General features: G+C 37.3%; 1 protein-coding gene across 1 annotated transcript; it reads left to right on the top strand.

Moving 5' to 3' along the window:
* Nucleotides 1-360: 360 nt before the first annotated feature.
* SWT1 (SWT1 RNA endoribonuclease homolog (S. cerevisiae)) lies at nucleotides 361-15,252 on the top strand (the record flags this gene model as incomplete). The annotated part of the gene is made up of 12 exons (XM_009702018.1): nucleotides 361-426; nucleotides 3,968-4,026; nucleotides 5,629-6,379; nucleotides 7,707-7,772; nucleotides 7,899-7,955; nucleotides 8,597-8,726; nucleotides 8,866-8,967; nucleotides 10,569-10,757; nucleotides 11,334-11,427; nucleotides 12,791-12,927; nucleotides 13,735-13,886; nucleotides 15,114-15,252. Coding segments are annotated over exons 1-12 (1,942 nt in total), but the record flags the coding sequence as incomplete, so codon positions are not given.
* Nucleotides 15,253-15,684: the final 432 nt, after the last annotated feature.

The raw sequence follows: 15,684 nt of genomic DNA, 5'->3' as shown, positions 1-15,684 counted from the left end.
GGGGGGGCGGGGGGGGGCTAAGGCGATAGTTATATAGTTGGAACTGCTTTAAAACTTGACGATTGTATGACTGAATGTTAAAAGATGTTTGTCTCTACTAGTCCGGTACAAAACATGTGTCTCTGGAGTAGATGGTAAAGTGATTGCCATCCTTTTTTCTGTGAAGTTCTCTTAATGGTGAGATATGAATAGTTAACCCTGTTGAAATCTGCTCTGGCTCTGTAATGAGGAAACAAAAGAACAGTATTAGAGTATTTTTTTTTCTCTATGCAGTTCAAATTTATTTTTTTTTATACCAGCTGGAAATAAAAGCTTGAAATAAATAATAATGGCAACACTGTTTTTTCTTAGGAGTTGAAGATGTCTAAAAAGAAACTGAAGAAATTAACAGCAAAGGAAGACTGTTTGGATGGCCGGGATGACAAAGTAGGAACAGCTGTATTATTACTATTATCATTATTTTAATTCAAACTCTCACATTCAAGAGAAGAGCAGGAACTGTTTAGCAGTCTTGTGACAAAAGGATGAATCAAATTTAAAGGTGGGGTCATTAAGAACAGCAGGAGGGTCAAATTGGTCAGATAACTGCAAGTTCTAGCCAGATAACTAGCTTATATTTTTCTCCAGAGGCTGAGTAGTGTGGGTATCAAAAAATAAGAGATTTTTTTTATTTTAGTATATCTTCCTGGTTGAGGAAAGTTGAGCTTAAAACTGTTACCAAACCCACTACTGTTTTCCTGGATTGTTCTTTATCTTGGATCATAGATCTTAATTTTCTGATTAATCAAAACTGTACTTTGCAATGTTTTAGCAAGCAACTCTCAAATATTTCCTTTTAAAGACTAAGACATAAATCAATGACTAAAATTCTTAATACACTCTGGTACATGTTTGTATCTAGTGAGTAAGCTTTCACTGAATAGCTTGTAAAATGCAGGTACTATAGGGGTGATAATCTTTCTGATCCTGCTTGTATGTAGCTTCCCATTCTTTTTTATTGTTTGTATCGCCTTCTGGGAAGTTATTTCGTGCCAGTAGTGTAATACATATCCAATAAATCAGTAATTTCATAAATCCACACTTAAATTTGCTAGATTTTTTCCCTTGGTTTTTGTAAGGTGTATATGAAATAAGAGAGCTTTTAATTGTCTTACCATAATTGTCTCAAAAAATGTTTGGAAGTGTTCATAAATGAGCATGATATTATGGTCTTATACACTGAGATACATGTTGGAAGTGTTTTGTTTGTGTAGAAAATGTTGTTCGAAGCCAGATATTTGTAACAATTTTTTTCTCCTGAATTCCGTATTATTCAATTTGTCTTTTAACATTAACTTATCCTAAGGGGGGGGGGGGGGGGGGGGTGTTTGGGTGTTGTTTTTTTTTACTTCTGTAATACAAAGGGTAAAAACTTGGCTTAAAACTTCCTACTGTAGCTGTACCGCCATTGCTAATGCCTATACCAGGTTGAAGAATACAGTTTTAACTGTTGCATGACTTCAATCTGTTTGAGACAGCATTAAATACTGCTGTATGCAGACACTGACCAGTGCAAGTAACAGTGAGAACCCAAACTAATAATAGTGAAAAGATAAGGAAACCTCTGAATGCTAGCAAGTGTTTCTTCAGTGTGATCACAGTATGGATAAGAGGTATCTTCAGCTCTCACAGGTGAGAGTAAGCCATTTAAGTAGAGTCATATTTCGGTGGGATTGTGTGGGGACCTTGGGGGGTTTTTTTTGTGTGGTGTAAGCATGACCATGGATTACAGAAAACTTTATGCCTGTTGGCTTTTAGCGGTTTGGCAAATAGTTGCATAAGTACGAGTGAAAGGGCATTTGTCAGAGTATAAATTAGAACAGTTTTACACAGAGCTGTCTGGAGGAGTCAGCACAGCTGCCTCTTGGTAACATGGCCTGGATAACACCAGGTGATAGAGAGTCATAGAATTCTTTAGATTGGAAAGGACCTTTAGGATCATTGAGTCCAACCATATGATAGCCGTGGGATTTAAAGAGAGCACGTACAACGGTCTGCTCCAAGAGGATACTTGCCGCAAACTGCTGATGCTAAGAGGAAAGTAACAGTAAGAAGGTTTGCTTAAGATGACTAAATTAAGTGAAAATCAGGGAATTATTGAAAGACTTTTGAGAAAAGAAGAAGCTAGATTGAAAAGAAAGGCTAAAACCATCATGAAGACCCGTCGTTCTAGCTGAATAGGCCTTGAAGAGAGAAAGCAGTAACTGAGCAGCAGTCAAACTGGGCTTGATGCCGCCAGAAGTTGTCCCACCAGCATCATGACTTCCACCTACCCCAATGGAGCACCTTCACCGCTGGACACTGTCAGTGGCTTTTGTTGCAGCTGGTGGGGTAACAGTCCAGAGGAGGGCATCCCGTAGGGTCCCACACCTTGGATATGTGTAGGTGACCTCATGGGGGGGGCCTTTCTCACTAGTGTGTGCGTTGGCAAGTTATAGGAAGTGGTATGGCTGTGCGCACAACTGGAGTACCCACGTCTTCAACAGCACGACTGTGTGTGCCAAAGTGTATCGTGTTGAGGTTAAACCTTTCTGGTAGCAAGTCATCCGATCTGGTATCATCTTGTAATTGCCTATTATTACAATTTTTCTGTTGTATTGCTGATATTGATCCTGAGTGTGTAGCTCACTGATTGCCAGTTAATTGAGTTGTTAATAAATGAATAAAAAGCTTTGATTCCTATTTGATTATAATCATGTGAGTTGAACAGGACTTCCTACAGCAAGTTGCCTCGATATGATTCTCAGTGGCAGCAGCACTTAACAGCCTCCTAAGTTACGATTTCATTGATTTTTTTTTTTTTTTTTTTTGGCTGCTGCTACAAGTCCAGAACCAACCACAGGCAGAAGTTCACAAAATTTCTTGAATTCATTAGGACTCCACTAGTTTCTGCAACCCTTTTATTTTTTTTTTTTTAAGGAAGTGCCTTCTAATGTGGAAGTCAAATAGCTAAGGCCTCGTGGTCATTTGCAGGCCCTTGTAGTTAGGAAAAATCTCTGCAGCAGTAACCTAATGGCTTCACTGAGTCAGCATGACCCTATTATTGAAGGAGTGAATTATTTGTTAAAGGATTTACTGTCTGGAGCTTCCTTATCTGAAGTAATCCATGTGTTATCATTCTCTGTTGTGATTTCCTACACCCCGCTGTAGTTTTTGGAAAACTGAGTCATATAACCCCCAGGTATATAAAAATTAACTGCCTTGTTGGGCAGAGCTCTTATCAGCAGAGTCTGTCATTTTGCTGCACTCTGTTCTCTCCCATAGCTGCAATAATAATCTGCTTTCTGTTCTGACCTGGTCGAAGGCGCCTTCCAGTTGCTCTGCAACATGAATGGGAGACAGCTTGCGATGTAGATAGGCCAAGCAGCAATATAACTGCTTTCGAAACAAGGACTGTTCGAGTTCTTTGTTTAGGGAATATCTTTACTGTTAACCAGGCCTGCGTAACTGCAGTTTCATACTGTTCTACCTAATTAGTAAATCTGATGAGAATTAATAACACATCTCTTCTGCACAAAAACCTCCCATAGAACTATCCTCTTTTTCGCCTTATCTAGGGGGCAGCTGAAAGCAGTCTTCAGGTAACTTTCTTTGCCCTAAGAATTTTTGTAAACGTACAAAAATGTGTATTTTACATGCTGATGTAGAGTATATGAAACACGAATCCTAAATGTGTTAAATCAGTTGAGCTTTCTCTGTTTATAACCCAGGACTGTGTGCCACATTCAATTTCTCTCCTTGTGTTGTTTGTAAATACAATGAAATCTAAATACTAAATTATAGCAAGGTATGTGGCTGCCTTTTTCAAGGTTAACTTATTCAAGATCGTAGTGATTCTAGTATGAAATAGTAGCTTGTTCAACCTTACAAAGGTTTTTTTTTAACTGCGGTTTCCTCTATAAGCCCTTGGATTTATTCCTCCTTTCAGAACTCTGAAGACACAAGATTTTACAACCCTTCTGTGAAAGGAGATGCAGAAGTTCAGAGGTAAATTCTTGCTCTATCATTAAATGCAACTACTTAAAACAATCACAGACTTTTTTTTTTCATGCTGAATTTAAGAATTTTGTTCGACTTGGTTCACCAAATAAAATACCGTATTTTTAACTCATGAAATGTTAGCATTGCATTAATGGGTGGATTCTGTCTAAGCTGGGCAGTTTGAGATAGTTGAGAAGACAGGGTTCAGAATTCTTTTTGACTCTAACGTATGTTACTTGTGCTGCTACACTTCAAATAAGGTGGGAATTTCATCCTCCCAACACTGCTGTCATAAAAAGATTTTTTTGTTTGGTTTTATTTTTCCTTGAGCACTACCTTGTTGGTCTGTATTGCATATTACACGTTTTGTTAGCAAAAAGAGACTTCGGTGAAGTCTGGAGGATAGTTCTGCAGTAAACTTAGTACCTTTAATAGATTCCTGTAGTCCTGAAATCATTTACTTCTCCTGATGTTTGAAGTAATTAATTCCAAGGCAAAGAAAGAAATCTTTCACCTTGAGCGTAGCAAATGTAAACAGTGCTTGAAAACTACTTCATATAAAGTAGTTCTTTGTTCATGTTCTCATGAATCCTGAGATGGAAAAGCAGGATTGTTTCTTAATCATGGCAAAATCTTATTGCAGTTTCTCTGTTAGACTGCAAGTTGTAAGTCGTAGGATATTTACCTGCAGGTATACATGCTTTTAAGCGTTGTTTGCTAGTACAGTATGATATAACCATAAAAGAGTAACTATGTTCATCCCAAAACTCTGTCCAGTCCAGTACCTCATCCCTGACGGTGGCCTGTAGGGCTTGCGTGGGAAGGAATATGTGAAACAAGACAAGTACAAAATTATTTTTCCTGTTGTACACCCTAAGAACCAGTTAGGAGTCTCCTAAGTCAGAAGTTGGATGCCAATCAGTGCATTTAAGTTACCTGTCCTACATGAGTTTGTCAAATGGCCTTTACCTCCCCAGTGTTTCTGACAATATTGTTATAGAGTAGGGTAGAAACTTTCTTTGAATATTTTAAACCCAGTGTATGATAAATTTATTGAGTATTTTCTCAGCTCTTGTAAGAAAGTTTCGTATTCAGTTTTTGTATAATTCGTGATTTCTGTAGAATATTACTATATTCCCATCAATCATTCCTTTTCTGAGTTCTTCAGTCTGTTTATCCTGCACTGTTTGAAAGCTGTGCGGTGTTTGGCACTGTGTGATCAAGCTGAACTGCTGCACACTCAAATTTTAGGGTAACACAACTTATATATCATTAAACTGCTGTTAAAACTTATGTGTGCAATAAGATGAAACTAGACTTTGCAGAGCATGTCTCAAACCAATAGATAATGAATGTAGAAAAAGCTTTTTCTCAATTTTGTGAGTGAAAATAACTGTACAGCTAGGAAAAAGGGAAGTACTAAAAATGTTGTATCAAACTACTTTAAAGGACAGATGTTGCTACAAGTTCCTATTTAAGAACATACCAAACTGGTACTCATAAATACTTAGCTGTAACTGCCTAAATCAAGTGCAGGCTTTCGGGTTTTTTTGTTCTTTTACATTAACTAAGCTGGATTACATTACTTTTTTCATAATGTTTCTATAGATTCAAAATAGAGAAAGATGGACAAGAGAAGCAGCGAGACCAAAGTTCTAATATTTCTCATGGCGCTGATGGAGGATCCCAAGGAAAATCTCCAAATAGAAGCAAAACCACAAACAATTCTTTAATCCAAACTGAAAAGCAAAAGAGAATAGTTATCCAATTTAAAGCCAAAGAAATTAAACATGGAAAAAGTACACGCACTCCTGATGTAGTGTCTACTAGCAGGGAAAGTTATAACAAAAGTCGTTTTGATGGAACAGAAGGAAAAAGACTCTGGCATAGCTTTGCAGTTCAGAGAGACAAGGCACTGAAGAAAAAGAGAGAGAAAGGTGAACTCTGCAAACTAAAGTTAAAAGCAGAACAAACGATGTTGGAGAAATTTAAGTTACCTGCGTACAGTTCACATGTACCCCATAAAAAGGCAGATGGATCAAAAAAACAGAGTGAAGATGTCAGAATTCCAAAAAAGCCGTCTGACACCTCTACAGGGACTGTGCACGATGATAGGCCTTTCACTAGGAAGCCAAATACATTATCTAAGACTTGGGAAGAAGAGTATGAAGAATATAAGGAGTTTTCTAAGAAAAAACGGGATATGAATGAACATACACCATTGCACTATTCAACTGAAAGAGCACAAAGGTGGGACTCTTGTAAGCGGAAAAAACAGGATGCTGATTCTGATAAAGCTACTGGTAATTCAGAGACTGAAGAAAGAGACTTTGAAGCCACCGCATTACGTTTTAAGCAGGTAATGAGAACCTAATTCGTTGTATTATTCAGCTAGATGTTTCAGGCTGGTTTCTGCATGGCAGGCAGTTTATATATAAGCAGACTGTCTTCTTGCAGATTTCAAACAGGATTTCACAGCTAATTAGGTGGATTTTTCTGATCCCAGTGTAAACCATGTTAAAATGTTTCTCTGCTCTGCTAAATGTTAAACAAACGAGAAGAATAAAGGTCTTGCGTGTTAGGACTGTGTCTGCACATATGCTTCCTTAGCTTTACTTGGCTGCTGGAGGTGTGGAATACTTCAATTTAGGTGTAAGTCAACAGATATTTTTTTTTTTTTCAGCTGACATGGTTATATCATTTTTTGAATGAATGAACTGAACCAGTGAAAACTTGCCTGCCAAACAGGTGCTCATTGCTGGCCAAGTGATGCCAGGAGAACTTGTTGGAGATCTAGGTCTAAATTTGTACGCTTCCTGCAGAATTTCATGTTTGGCGGTAATTGGTTTGGTTCTGAGTCCTAGCCTGTGTTTGGCTCTGCACCTCAACTTTCCCTTGAGCGTGGTTACTTTGTGGTTGTTCTCGTTTAACATACCTAGCATTTTAGGAGATTTCAGTTCATGTTACGCGATTGTTTTGTGCGTACACAAAGATAGTAATTACATACAGAATCGTGGAATCATTGAGGTTGGAAGGTACCTCTGGAAATCGCCTAGTCCAGCCCCCTTACTCAAGCAGGGTCAGCTGGACAGGTTGCCCAGGACTGTGTCCAGTCAGGTTTTAAATATCTCTAAGGATGGAGACTCTGCAACCTCTCTGGGCAGCCTGTTCAAGCACCTTCACTCTAAAAAAGGGGAGATTTTAATGTTCAGATGGAGTTTACTATGTTTCAGTTTGTGCTCATTGCCTCTTGTCCTGGCCCTGGGCTCTGCTAAGGGTCTGGTTCCATCTTCTTTATGCTCTCCCATCAGATATTTACAAATATTTAAGACCCCCTCTTCTCTTCTCCAGGCCAAACAGCCCCAGCTCTTTCTTAGTGACCCTTTGCTCAATTCACTGTATTAAATTTGTGTCTGTCTTGTACTGGAAAGCCCAGAGCAAGAGTAACACAGTCACAAACCCACCAGAGATTGGAAAAATAGGCTTACGGTGTAATCCACTGTATTTATTTTAAAAGAAAGCCATCCTTCTAAGCCATTTTGAAATGATACTGTAGATGCTTCATCATGGATATCAAAAGTATGTTTTGTGTTACCTATTCAATTCACTTGGGAGTATTCAGTGTTCTCTAAAAAGCATTCTAGAAGACTGATACGTGTTCTACTTCCATTCCTACTTGTTTCTAGAATTTTGAGGTGCCATGCACGTCTGACTCCTGCCAAGAAGGTGAGGACATAAAGTCTGTCCAAAAGGTTAGTGATGTACTTGTTTAACACTAAAGAGCTATATTCCAAAACTCTTGACATGGCAATCACTTATTCCTCAGTCTTCCTTGATATTTTGTGGTGTTGGTATGGTTTTTTTAATTCTTCCTATAGAGCTTTGAAGTCTTTCCACCCCTTGAAGACAGTCAGGACCCAGAAACAGACCAAGAGGTTAGTAATGCTTTAATTTAATACTTATAAGCTATATTAAAAACTCATGGCATCGAGGTTGTGTAGCTGGACAATTCCATGACCTTTCCTAGTAGTTTGCATTGTTGGCTTATCTACACAGACTTCAAAAAATGCAGAGCATTTTTTTCAAATTCTAAACAAGCTTGCTAAAGCACCGCTAATCAGGACCTTTCTAAGATAGAAATATTGCCTTTCTGTTAGTCTCTGCAATGTAGGGGGCCTTCCTAGTTGCTTACATACTTTAGCTATCTCATTTTCCACCCTCTAACTTTCAAGTTGGAAGAGAGATGTATTTTTTTAAGAAATACCTGTGGGGAAACTTGCGGTCTATGTAGCAAAAAATGGAACAAAGTTTTTGAGTACCAGGTAGAAAGGTCATGAACAAATCTTCCTTCTAGGCCCTATTTTGGATTTTGGATGTCTTTTGTGGACTTCTTTAGTGGAGGATGTGCAGAAGGTTGTCACGGCTTTACAGTTGCTGTACCAACTTAAAATTTTTTGTGCTTCATTTTTAGTCAGTTTTAACACAACAGCATTAATGCAAAAGTATCTTTTTCGGGAACAATTAGTAAGTGATCACGTACAATTGATTTCATACGTGCAAATTTTTTCCGTTGTAGATGCAGATAGTTGAAGATCTGCATGTTGCTCGTGTTCAGAAGAGGATGGCACTGTCTGTAGTGCAGACTTGTGGAGAACTTACAAGTATGGAAATAGACCTTCCAGAACAAGATTTAAATATTTCTGCTGGTATGTCGTGATTTGATGTTCTTTGGTGTCTACTTGCAACTACTTACTACAGTTGGTTAATGTAGAGAGTACACAACTGATTTTTTCACAACTGTTTTTTGGTTTTTTTCCCTTTTTTTTTTTTCTTTCTTCCCTGCAGAGACTTTTACTTCTGGTCTGAACATACTAGTGGTGATTGACACAAATATAATGATTAGTCACCTTGAGTTTGTCAAATCCCTGAAATCTGAGGATATACCAGGTATGTGAATACATGATGATCAAGAAAACATTTTAAGAAAAAACAGATGTTGTAAGAACTTCAGGCTACGTGAAGGAAACCAGACCCGGGCTCCATAAAAAGGCAGCAGGTTTCATATAGAGGCAGAAGGCTCACACGTAAGAGGCCGTTTCTGTGAACCCAAATAGGCTGCCTCTTAAGGATAAGTTCAGCTATGAAAGTAGAACCTACTGTGCTTATACCTACGTATCCACAGAGAATCATGGTAGAAGTTCCCAGGAATGTGCATGAATTCTTAGAGGTAAATAAGTCTTACCTTTTGTAAGAACATACTTTCAAGCATTTAATCCATTATTAGTGGTAACGATGTTTTCTACTCTCTTTTTAGCTTTTTTTTTCTAGGAATTTAAAAACATTTAAAATCTGTTAAGCAGTCAGTCAGTTCTTTATTTCTGTCTTCGTGAAGGTCACAGAATTCACAAAATGTGTGAGCAATTTCTCAGGAATTCAGATTGCAGACCCTGGCTTTAATGCTTGCTTTTAATATGTTGTGAAGCTTTTAGTGATTTAACGTTAGCAGGATTAGGATCACAGTTTTGATCGGGCGTGCCAGCTGTTGGTAGACGTATTTGGAATCTATCAGAATACTTAGGGTGCTTTAATGCTTTCAGCTAATGAATACACTTATTCCAGGCACCTGGAAAATAACTTTAAGAAGGGCCTGAGTAATTTTCAAGGGTGTGTCAGACTGTATTTCTCTTTCCCGTGTTAGGAATGGTGTTGCATTGTGTACACTGGGATGCCTTTTTTAGAATATTGTAGCTCCCAATTTCTGGTCCTGCGCTAGACCCATTATGTTCAGAAGATTGCTGATTCCTGACCTATTTATTACAAAGCACATGGATATTAATGTATTTTTTCAAAATTGTATTCTTATAATGTGAATGAGAAAGAAAACAGTTGAAGTATTTGTCATGGGTGGACCAAGAGAACAGTCATTACGTTTCCGATTTATGATATATTTCATATGTAATAGTTTTAAAGCTCAGACCATACTTACATGCAAATAAAACCATGGTCCAGTATCCGTACTTCCTGCTCCTGGCTTAGGAATGCTGGTAGGCAATTAGCACAAACCATGGCTCCTTTTATTTGATGATTATTTTGGCACAGTGACAGTTGTGGTCATTCAGGTATTTTCAGCCTGTTGTTTCAGCTGCTGTCACCTTGCTTTAACATCTTAAAGTGAGCGTGTGACAGGATGGTAACTGCTGCAAGTATATTTTAGAATATTACTACACGATGTTGTCAGAGTATTCCGTTGATTAAAACTGTGTCTTCCTTTTGTTTGCGTAATATTGTCATTTTTTCATGTAACTGATGTGGTGCAAGTTTGAGGCTAGATTAGAAAGAGGGAACCTGGCCTTTTCTAGTTGTTGATTTTTTAAATGCCAGATACTCTTGAGCATGGAATATGAAAACTACTGGCAAAAAAGATAAGTGTGAATTTATCTTATAAATATGACGTTTGAATTAAAAATTATCTGTAGTAGTTTGTGTGGCTCTTCAAAATGCCTGTGTTTTTTGGTTGTAGTGTTTGTTTTTGGTTTTATTCCTTCCAGGCGTTGGCAGACTTGCGTTAATAATTCCCTGGGTCGTTCTACAAGAGTTGGACAACTTGAAGAAGGGGAAAATGTTGCAGCATGTTCGGGACAAAGCTATCCCTGCAGTCCAGTTCATCTACATGTGTCTCAAAAACCAAGATTCCAAATTGTGGGGGCAATCCATGCAGCTTGCTTCTCAAAAAATATGTAATATATGTGCAATCAATTTGTTTTGGGTACTTAATCCTTGCAGTTCACCTGCAAGTGTGAACCTTAGCACTAAATTTTGAGTTTAATACGGTCTTGACTCTGCAGTTTGCTAATTGAAATTAGCTAATAGCTTACAGCAGTCTTCAGAGCATATCCGAGGCTACAGGATGCAAATACCTTGTTCAGCTTAGTGCTTTGTTCACTATTGTTTTATCAATTGCTTCTCACTTTTAGCTACACCTGTTGGTAGGTGGGGGGTTACTTAATGAAAATTCATATCGTTGCTTTTACCTATGAGCTCAGGATGTTGCATGCTTTTGCTTTTCACTCAGTCATCACAGAATCTGACATACTCAAATTGATGTGTGGCTCACTTGACGTTTTCTGGCAAAGCCGTAGCGTTTTTGAGTGGAGTAGTACTTAAGAATTCAAAGCTCAGATTTGTGTTTAGATTACACTTATCTGCCTTTGTTTGGGGAGTATGAAATTTAAAACCAGTACCATGACTACACTGAAGTATTTTGTATGTAGAGTTGCTTCTGAATGTCAGCACTGTCTTAACTAAATTTGCAGATGGCCTGAGCGACGAGAATAATGACGATCGTGTTTTACAATGTTGTCTGCAGTATCAGAACCTCTTTCCTCAAGCTGTTGTCATACTCTGCACGTGAGTTCCTGTGGGGTCTTAGGTCTCTTATGAAGTGTAAGTTAGTCTTGTGCCAAATGCACTGTTTTGAAATCATACCTTAAATTGAAGAGCTGTTTCTGAAGCAAGCTTTTTGAAGAGCAGCCACCCTCTTAAAAGCTAGAGTAGAAGGATATAATAAAACACAAAGATTGTAGACTGAGTCACGTTCGTGTGCTTGAGGCCTGAAGTAGAATAAAGTTTACTCAATATTCAATTTTAAAACCTTTTAAAACATAACTTCCTCAGATTTTACTCTGATTTCTTGTTAAAATAATATTACTGGAGTTACAAAATAGGAAGAAATACTTGTATTAAATACTGAGATCCAGTTAGATACTTTGTTTCTGCTCACCTGGTTTGGAACAGTGATAAACATTGTCAGGGGTTAATCTTAGAAAGAGGGAAGGTGGAGATAGATTTGCCTCTGGTTTGGGGATAGTGATGGACATTGAGGGTTAATCTCAGCGAGAGGGAAGGTGGAGATAGGTTTGTCTCTGTTCTTGTTTTGTGAGGCTGATAGCTGACTTCTGAGTATTGATTCTCAATTTTATACAAGTGACATGAAGCTAGTTTTTCAAGGGCTAATGTTCCTTGACAGGTACTGTAAACAGCTTGCTTTGGGCTTTGCTAGAACCGTTTCCTGCATAGTTTCAGTAAGCAGGGTTAAGACACTAGGCATCAGCCGCTTCGTTTAAGTTGACGTGTGGATTGGGTTGCTGCTGAAAACACTGTTTCGATCGCAGTATTGGTAGGGCTGTTGATAATGATTTTAGGTTTCTCTGAGTAAAGAACAAGAGGTGACTTCAGAAGCACTTTTCATCTGAAAATCCTTTTATCCTTTATCAATATAAGCAATGGGAATTTTTGCGAAAGTACTAGGATCCAGCTTTGTACCGCATCTTTATAGCAGTTCTGCTGGAGTAGTGTATACCTCAGGGTGGCATCTGGACAATGATTTGGCCAGTAGAACAGTAAAAAAGGATGTCAAAAATGAGAATTTATTGTAGAAACCAAGTAAGACATTACTGTCTTAGAATGCGAACAAGGTAATAATTCTAAGATCATAGCAACTAGGCATCGTTGCTGTAGTATTTCTAGCTGTTTGTTTGTTAAAGCAAACCTAGAATGTGAAACATATTTCAGTATGTTTTTGAATAGATGCTTTAGTTAATTTTCTCGTTTAATTTTGTGAAGTGTTTCCAATTGCTTGAGAAAGAAAACTTTGTGTATAATGAAACTCACAAAATAAGGTTACCAAAGACAATTTTTTCAGTGTGTTGCTTTTATTACTTACTATGTAGTAATGTCAGTTTTATGTCAACAATTAATTTTCTTCTCCTAGGGATGATAAAAATTTATGTAATAAAGCCATTGTGAGTGAGGTCAAGGCATTCTGCAAAGCTGATTTGGTTACTGCTCTGCAGAATCTGAATGTAAACAGGCACCAGAACTGTGTTGAGCTGCAACAGTCCAAATGTGGTAAGTTTGTTCAATATACACATATATGTATGTTGGGTTTTGAGACATGTAATAATCAGTATAGGAGAGGGAGAATAGTTTCTACTTATAACTTCAATTTTCATATACTTTAAATCCTTAGGAATGCTTTTTATTTGGGGCAGGTTTTTTATTTTCAAAGGTAAATGGTTTTCTGAAAGTTTGAGACCTTTATTAAAACATCTGTTGCATAGAGTTCTAAGAAATTCAAATATGACGTATTTTTGTTTTACAGAAAAAACACAGCATGAATTTCCTGTGTTTATAGTAATTTAAAAGGTGTCCTGAACTTTTTAGGACCTGAAAGAAGTTTTTCCAGTTGAGCTGGTTCTTAGTAGTTGTAAAATTCAGTATGCTAAGATGACTCTCTACATTTTATGCTGATACCTTTACCTGCATCCCAGACAGTAGAACGTGATTCTTGGGTTGCCTGTTCTTTTTTCCAAAGATACAAATACAGCCTACGGTATTAAGAAGTGATCTTCTGATACTTGCTGATAACCCCACTGGCTGTATATAAGGAAAAAGGAAATGTGGAGTAAGATCACAAATGAATAATGCTCTGAGGAAATTAATCTTCTTGGTTAGTAGCTCATAATTAAAAACACCCACAATACAAGTGGGTATAACTAGAAATACTTGAAACATAATTAGACGTAGCCCATCTGCTTGATAACAGAAAGTGCAGTCTGTCTTTGTTTATGGGGACAAGTTGTTTGTGTACTATCAACATAAATTAGATCTAGAAACAGTTGCAATAAGTACCTTTTGTTATCATTGGTTTGACAGATACAGAATTTGGGAAAACAGAAAGAGGTGATGCTAGTCTTACTGAGCAATTTCCAAATATACTTCCAGACCTTGAGAAGAACTTAGGAGAAGCTTTATCTTGTATTTTGGAGACCGAAATGAAAATTGCATTTGGAAACCTATGGATGGAGGTGGTTTCTTCTGTCACCTTGCTTGATATTTCAATTATTAAGAGGTTTAAATGTCCTTGGTATTTTAGTGATATCAGTACCTGTGCTAAGCCAAACAGCTGAGTCGTCTGGTTCGTTCACTGACAGTGAACAATTCAGTGTTCAGTTTTACGATTTCATTTTATAACAAGGTTATTCTATTTGACCAGTAATGACTGTGCAGTATTGTAATAGTCTTTTAATAATACGGTAACAGAGATGCTGGCTGTTCAGTGTGAATTTTCAGAACTCTTTTTATTAGTTGCATTAAATTTCTGTTTTGGCTTTTCTAGCATGGTTAAATCACTGCATTGTAAATATTGAGGTGCTGTTGTTGCAGGCACCGCTTCTCCATCAGAACAGATGTTTTTAGGTGCCATGTGGATAAAACTGTTCACAGGTAAATCGGTTACAGTGCAGATACAGAATCACAGTGGTGTTAACGAGAACCTCCAAACGCTCACTCTTTCAAAAGTATTGTTAACAGAAAATAAATACTCCTGTACAAGGCACTTTCAAATTGTTCGTGCTTTGGTTTAGGTTCCATTTTGTAGCTGGCAGGGGTTAGAAGTTTAAATTTATTGGAGATAAGCCTCTATGGCTTTCAAACAAACAAAAATCATTTGCATGAGATGACTGTTCCACAAGATACAGCTTTAATTAGCTGTTAAGCTTTTAGGCACTTCTGATTAACTTAGTTGATTTCTGTTAACATCTTTTCAAACTCTGGTTTCACTTGGTAGTAATAAATTTCAATTTTATTGCAGTATGCATATATTACTACATGTGTATATAGCCACAGCTAGGAAAAGTTAGTTTATTTTTACTTTTTTTAACAATACTGGAAAATCAAAGGTATATTTACTGCTGTTCTGGCTTTTGTACACAGGTAACACAAAATCACTTTAAGAGGTAACTCAAGAGTATTTGGAGTTGTTGAGGAAAGGGGAACCAAAAATCATGAAAATGATTGTACATTGAATGCTTCTACGTAAGCATCACTCTGCCCCATAATACTGCTGAATCAAATCTTTTTTAATAGATAAACTTTTAAAATCTGAACATAGCCTTATTTCTGAGGAATCATTGAAATTCTATTTCAGCAAGCACAAATCATAACATTATTGAAGGAAAAGAGCAGTTGTGAAACGTACGGGAATATGTCCATATGAAAATCAACGTTTGAATTTGTAACATCTGATCTTTCAGATACTGTATCTGAAGCCACCATGGACATTAGCAAACTTGCTGAAGTGTTATAAAAAACACTGGATGGCTGTTTTTGGTTATGTTGTGCCAAGGAGTTTAATTTCAACCGTTGAATGTCTCTATAAACACCTTTGTACAGGTAAGAATCTCTGAGAACATTAATTATAAACCTCACTGTTCTGGTTTTAGTAGTTGCAGGAGTAGATACTTTGAGAAGGCATGTACTCTGTATGTTTAAATAGTCATGTGTTCCACCCTCTTCTGCTTTTTTTTTTTTCCAATTTAAGATTATCCAAATGGAGCCATACCTTGGACGGTCTTACCTACTTTTATATTGATCCACAATTTATTCCCCGGATGGCTGCCAAAATCCCAACACTGTTTTTGTAGCCTTAAAGCCAGAATTGAACTGAAATTGATGCTATGAATTATCTTTGGGAAAAAAAGAAAAAAAAAGAAAAAAAAGAAAGCTTGTGCCAAGATCAAGTCTTTCCAGGCTCTGGTCCCAGATGGTCTAAATATCGCCTGCAAAAATCACAAAAATTATTTCTGAAATGTTTGTTTATTTTTT

This window comes from Cariama cristata, unplaced genomic scaffold, assembly GCF_000690535.1.
Source record: "Cariama cristata isolate BGI_N322 unplaced genomic scaffold, ASM69053v1 Scaffold16620, whole genome shotgun sequence".
NCBI lineage: Eukaryota > Metazoa > Chordata > Aves > Cariamiformes > Cariamidae > Cariama > Cariama cristata.
This window is presented reverse-complemented; position numbering and strand designations above follow the sequence as displayed.